The sequence below is a fragment of the Hyaena hyaena genome, unplaced genomic scaffold (genome assembly GCF_003009895.1).
Source record: "Hyaena hyaena isolate Hyena2069 unplaced genomic scaffold, ASM300989v1 scaffold_558, whole genome shotgun sequence".
In the NCBI taxonomy this organism is placed as follows: domain Eukaryota; kingdom Metazoa; phylum Chordata; class Mammalia; order Carnivora; family Hyaenidae; genus Hyaena; species Hyaena hyaena.
Window position 1 is genome coordinate 711,082 of NW_024081188.1, and position 6,899 is coordinate 717,980.

Here is a 6,899-nt window from a genome sequence, read left to right on the forward strand (position 1 = left end):
GAGACAGAGCATGAAAGAGGGAGGGGCAGAGAAAGAAGGAAAGAGAATCCAAAGCAGGCTCTAGGCTCCCAGCTATCAGCACAGAACCCAATGTGGGGCCTGAACCCATGAACCACGAGACCATGACCCGAGTCAAAGCCAGACCCTTAACTGACTGAGCCACCCAGAGGCCCCTAACTACTGCTAAATTTTCATCTCAAAGTGAATTCATACTTATATTTAATTTCCTTTTTACACTAAAATTGAATAAAAATAAACTACAGATTCTTCATTTACTTAATTATAAGGCAGTAGAATTATCAAATCAATTTAATAACTATAAGTAACAAATACAATCGTGTATAATGACTCTGAAAACATTATAACTCAAAATAATAGAAAACAAAATTGAGTAAGTACTATTGAATTCTGGGCAGTTCTATGACAAGACATAAATTTTAAAATGTAATAAAATCCTAAATTTTCTTTTTTTTTACTTTTTTTTAAAGTTTATTTTATCTTTTAGTAATCCAAAGTGGAGCTCAAACTCACAACCTTGAGATCAGGAGTCTCATTCTCTTCTGACTGTGCCAGCCAGGTGCTCCCAATCCCATATTTTCTCACCAAAAAGTTCTTAAGCCATATTTTCCTTTCAAACTGATCTTCGTATTTTAACTGGAGCTTCTTCTAAAAAATCATTTTATTTATAGTTGCAGATGTCTTTTTAACACATACAACGTGCACTATACGCTGGGATCAAATCCCTGAAGAAGTTGGAATCTTATGAATACAGCCAGGACAGCAGTGGAGAGAGTCATGAACAAAAACATCACAGTCCACACAGAAAACATTTCGGCACACAGCACAAACATAGACCTGCAGTGAAAAGAAGAAAAGAAAATTTACAAAATAGTTTCCCAGAGTTAAGTACAGCACAGTAGAAGACATTCACATTTGTTCTTCTACATGCCTGTCAGTTTGTGTAATTCCACTATACTATTTATTCTCAAATTGAAAGTGGTTAATTTTCCAAAAAAAACCCCAAAAAGCTATTCCTTAGAAATGAGAGAATTACTTTGACTCCTTAAAGTCTGTCATATTGTAAGACACTGTCAATACTTCACTTTATGTAAATGTCTGGGGAAGACACATGAACTTGAAAGTAGTGCTGGTTTCAAATGCTTAGAGAAGTCATTTATCTGGTTTGATTAAAAAGAAAAGTACAGGGGACCCTGGGTGGCTCAGTCAGTTAAGTGTCCAAGTACTGACTTCAGCTCAGGTCATGATCTTGCTCTGGGCCGTCATCACAGAGACTTCTTCGGATTCTCTCTCTCCTACTCTCTCCCTCAAAATAACTTAATTGATATGAGACAGCTGTCAGTGCAAAGCCTGCTTGGGATTCTCTCTCTCTTACTCTCTCCCTCAAAATAAATAAATAAATAAACTTAATTGATATGAGACAGCTGTCAGGACAGAACCTGCGTCGGATTCCCTCTCTCTCTCTCTCACTCAAAACAAACTTTAAAAAATCTTAAAAAAATAAAAAGAAAAGCACAAAAAATATATTTTTTTAATTTATATCTGAGAGAGAGAGACAGCATGAACAGGGAAGGGTCAGAGAGAGAGGGAGACAAAGAACTGGAAGCAGGCTCCAGGCTCTGAGCTAGCTGCCAGCACAGAGCCCGACACAGGGCTCGAACCCATGAACCGCGAGACCGTGACCTGAGCCAAAGTCGGATATTCAACCGACTGAGCGACCTAGGCACCCCAAAAAAGCACAAAATTTTAACACAGATTTAGTTATTGCTAGGGAATGACCTCACAACTGCAGAAATTATATTCCCCTTTTATTTAACTATTTAATATGGGAAAAAGCCACATTTAAGACAAAATTTAAAAATCCATGATTCTACCAGTATTACATATAGGGATACTTGTACCATGGGGTAAAATTACCAAGGCAGCACCATACCAGCTAAGAAAATTATTAAATCTCAAAAAGCACAGAAGTAAAGATGGGTTCTTAAAAGCAGTCAAATGATTCAAAGGTGGTTGTAGTGACAATGAAGCTACTGATGTCAGAGGCACGTAAAAAGTAATAAAACTGTTTTATGAAATGTGAGTAGGGGCGCCTGGGTGGCTTAGTCGGTTAAGCGTCCGACTTTCACTTAGGTCATGATCTCGCGGTTCGTGGGTTCGAGCCCTGCGTCGGGCTCTGTGCTGACTGCCGGCTCAGAGCCTGGAGCCTGTTTCAATCTGTGACTCCCTCTCTCTCTGACCCTCCCCTGCTCACACTGTCTCTCTCTCTCTCCTAGAAATAAAACATTTAAAAAAAAAAAATTAAAAAAAAAAATGTGAGTAAAACAGGCAAGTAATCTTTCCAATTTTTATACAGTGTATAAAGTATAGTTTTTAATATGGACACATAACTAATAAAAACTAGACAGTGATCTTATCTGCATCTTTATGTAAGTGTATACATTCAAAGTGCCCTTTGAAAATTTTAAAATATTTCCTCATTGGCACAATTGGGGAACAACCTCTGGTCTGAAGCCACCTTAAATGGTAACTTCAAAGGGTGTTGTGACAGAGCTAAAGTCTAGTATGGAGAAAAAACTTTCAATACTTCCAAACTAAATGCACTTTACCTTCCAAACTAAAGACAATTTAAAATACTGAAATGTTGTTATGGAGAATTATAAGAAATAGCTATTTAAACTAATTTTTTTTTAATTTTTTTATTTAGTTTATTTATTTTTATTTATTTCTAGGAGAGAGAGAGAGAGAAACAGCGTGAGCAGGGGAGGGTCAGAGAGAGAGGGAGACACAGACTCTGAAACAGGCTCCAGGCTCTGAGCTGGCAGTCAGCACAGAGCCCGACGCGGGGCTCGAACCCACGAACCGCGAGATCATGACCCAAGCAAAGTCGGACGCTTAACCGACTAAGCCACCCAGGCGCCCCAAACTAATTTTTAAATTTTTATTTATTTTTGAGAAAGAGAGCGCAAGTGGGGGAAGGGGAGGGAGAGAGGGGGACAGAGGATCCAAAGAGGGCTCTGTGCTGAAAGTAGCAAGTCCCATGTGGGGCTCGAACTCAGGAATTGCTACATCATGACCTGAGCCAAAATTAGACGCTCAACCGACTGAGCCACCTAGGCGCCCCCTATTTAAAATAATTTGCTTTCATTTACCCTCTACCTACTAATATCCCTTCTGAGGGATAACCTGATACTAGCCTGGTTTTTAACAATGTAATATAAACTTCTAATGCTATTTCCTCAGTATTTCTTAGACGATACTTAGAATTTAGAAAGCACATGAACTTACATGCTGGTCTTTCAATTCCCCCTGGCATCCATAACAAAATCTGAAAAAGAAAGTTCAAGAATTATTTTGTTAGGAATTCACTCATTAAAACATCTCTGTAAAATGTCAGTAACAAGAGTCCTGTAATTAATAAGTAATTATCTTTACATATGACTTTTAAGAGAAAGAATCAAGAATACCGATAACTTAAGAAAATTATACAGTACATCCCAAGGTCATCTCACAAAGCAAAATTCTACTTTAAAAAAATTTTAATTTTTCAGAGAAAGACAGATATCATGTTTTTGTTCATAGGAGGAAGTTGAGAAACCTAACAAGACCATGGGGAAAGGGAAAGACAAAAAAAATTTATATATAAACTACATATATATATATATATATGTATGTAACTATATATATATAGTTACAGAGAGGGAGGCAAACCATAAAAGACTTTCATTTATTTATTTATTTATTTATTTATTTAATGTTTATTTATTTTTGAGAGAGAGAAACAGATTTTGATCGGGGGAGGGGCAGAGAGAGAAAGGGAGACAGAGAATCTGAAGCAGGCTCCCGGCTCTGAGCTGTCAGCACAGAGCCCGATGCGGGACTCAAACCCACAAACCATAAGACCTTAGGTCATGACCTAAGCTGAAGTTTGACACTTAAGAGACTGAGCCATCCAATGGCTCCAAGAGACTTTTAAGTATAGAGAACAACCTGAGGGAGGTAGGGAGGGGGGAGGGCGGGGAGAGGAGAAAGTGGGTGATGGGCATCGAGGAGGCCACTTGGTGGGATGAGCACTGGGTGTTGTATCTAAGTGATGAGTCACAGGAATCTACTCCCGAAGCCAAGAACACACTGTATATACACTTTATGTTAGCTAACTTGACAATAAATTATTAAAAAAAAAAAAAAAAAAACTAGGAAAAAAATCGAGTCACTACGATGTACACTTGAAAATAATAGGATATTATATGTCAAATATACTTCAACTAACAAAAATTGTTTGGGCTAAAAAATAGTCATAAAAATTTTAAATTTATTTTTATCAAGGTTAAATATGAACACACTTCCCTTATTGTGACTCCACCAGGGAATTAAGCCCTACAGAAAATACTCTGAGTGACTATTTTACAACTCTCCCAAAGATAGCACATAGCTGATACAATTCTATATGGATGGAAGAGAAATTAATTTCTTTGGGGAGGCCTAAGGGCTTAATTTTCAAGGAATGGTTTAAAGAATTACAAGTTCCCAAAACGGGGGCACCTGGGTGGCTGAAGCATCTGGCTCTTGATATAGACTAATGACCTCTGAGTTTGTGCATTCAAGCCCTGCATTTGGCTCTGTGCTGATAGCGTGGAGCCTGCTTAGGATTCTCTCCCTTCCCCTCTCTTTCTCTGCTTCTTTCTCTCTCATAAAATAAATAAATAAACAAAAAAGCTTGGGGCACCTGGGTGGCTCAGTAAGTTAAGCATCCGACTTTGGTTCAGGTCATGATCTTGTGGTTCATGAGTTTTGAGCCCAGTGTTGGGCTCTGTGCTGACAGAACTTGGGATTCTCTCTCTCTCTCTCTCTCTCTCTCTCTCTCTCCCCCCCTCCCCAGCTCTCTCTCTCAAAATAAAAAAAAAATGAACGTAAAAAAAATTTTTTTTTAAGTTTCCAAAGCTTACTACAAAAAATAGAGGCCCTCTCCCCACCCACCCCCACTTCATTTCCAGTTCCTCACTTTCAAAACTTTTAACTGTTTGATAGTTACCCACGCTTATAGGGAATCTTTTGTTTTTTTTCTGGCATTGGCTATAAGCCTCCTACTATGGAAGACGATAATTTAATTCTCTTTCAACCTTCTTGAACCAACAGCATGTACACACACAACTAATTCTTGACTCTTTCTAATTTTGAACAGAACATTATTAAATGTTTGGTTTATTATGACTATATAAACATATTAAGCTGAGCCACGTAATAAAACTCTTCCTCTTTTCAAAATGTTTCTTGCTAGGGGCATCAGGGTGACTCAGTTGGTTAAGCATATGACTCTTGATTTTGCCTCAGGTCGTGACCTCATGGTTTGTGAGATAGAACCCTGCATGGGACTCTGCTGACGGCTGATTCTCTGCCCCACTCTCTCTCTCAAAATAAATAAGCAAAAAAAAATTTTGTGTGGCATTAATGACTATATTGTGATCCACAAGCTTCGTTTTCTATATAATTACATAATAACTCAGCCCCAACCCTTCCCTGAGAAGTCTCAAAGTTTCTGTGTTCACGGACATCAAGAATTCATCCTCCAGGTGACAACTCTCCTAGCTAGAACCTTCAGACCTTCTCCAAGCTGGATTATTTATTCTCCATATCTGACACACAAGTGTCATTCTGTAATCTCCCCTCATCACCATCCTAGGGCTTTGTTTAGATAAATATTTCTATTCTCTACCAGTCATTTTTTCTCAGTTCCTTTGAATCATCTCTTCCATGGCTTCCCCACAAAGTCTCTTTTTGGGGCCTCACAAGTCTGAAAATGTCTTTATTCTACCTACATTTAATTGATAGGTTTGCCAGGTATGTAATTTAGGTTGTTAATAATTTTCACTCCAAATTTTCAAGGAAATTGCTCCCTCTAGCATCCAGTATTGCTAAGAAGCAAAATAATCTTATTTTCAGATTATGTGACCTAATTTTCCCTCTCCAGAAATGCTCACAATTAGTTTTTTGTTGTGTATTCTAAAATTTCACAACAATAAACTTTAGTGTGGGTTTATATTTCCTAACTATGTTAGGCACCTGACAGTCCCTTTCAATCCACAAAGTTCTGTCCTTCAATAGTAGAAAATATTCTTTAGGAGAGAAACAGCTAAAGGACGTTAGACCATACTATTAGGCCTTCTGGATAAATCCTTTGGTTTTACACCACAGAAATTGGCTAAGGCTACAAATGAGGGCGTTTTTGTTGTTTTGGAGAGCTGATATATCAGTATACAACTACACTTACTCTACATAGGTGGGCTTAGGGAAATTCATTCCTGGAAATCCAGATCTTTCTAATAATAAGTCATTTCAGTCATAACCAAGGTATTCTACCATCTCATTCTCTGTATCAGAAGTCATCTTGCCCAAATTAATATGACTATCTTTTAATATGCAGTAACAATGCACTCAAACATTACTGTGTACAACAGATACAAATTAATCAAAACACTATACCTTTCTCCATTATGTTCTTCTAGAGGAATCTCTTGAAAAGCATCCAAAGGAAATAAATGGTGATAAGATCGTGCCAAATGGGGAGCAGACACCAAAGTAAGACCTAACAAATAAAACAGAGACTCATATGTAATAGCCTAAACGTTATTAAGACGATGGCTGAAATGTCAAATGATAGGTTAAATATTTTCAAGGTATTTTTTTTTTTTAGGACTGTTGGTATTAATTTCTTTAAAAGAATCTCCTTTAAAAAGGAGATTCCAGGGGCACCTGGGTGGCTTAGTCGGTTAAGCGTCCGACTTTCGCTTAGGTCATGATCTCGCGGTTCGTGGGTTCGAGCCCCGCGTCGGGCTTTGTGCTGGCTGCCAGCTCAGAGCCTGGAGCCTGTTTCAGTCTGTGAC

At 38.1% G+C, this 6,899-nt stretch overlaps 1 protein-coding gene across 1 annotated transcript in view; it reads right to left on the bottom strand.

Moving 5' to 3' along the window:
• Positions 1–661: 661 nt before the first annotated feature.
• The window catches only part of LOC120247942 (general transcription factor IIH subunit 2), a 31,896-nt gene continuing 25,658 nt past the window's right edge, over positions 662–6,899 (bottom strand). The window contains exons 14-16 of the mRNA XM_039256049.1: positions 6,499–6,635; positions 3,307–3,346; positions 662–855 (exon numbers count right to left, since the gene is read on the bottom strand). Coding sequence (XP_039111980.1) covers positions 736–855; positions 3,307–3,346; positions 6,499–6,635 — 297 coding nt within the window. The 3' untranslated portion in view covers positions 662–735. The remainder of the gene's footprint in view (positions 856–3,306; positions 3,347–6,498; positions 6,636–6,899) is intronic.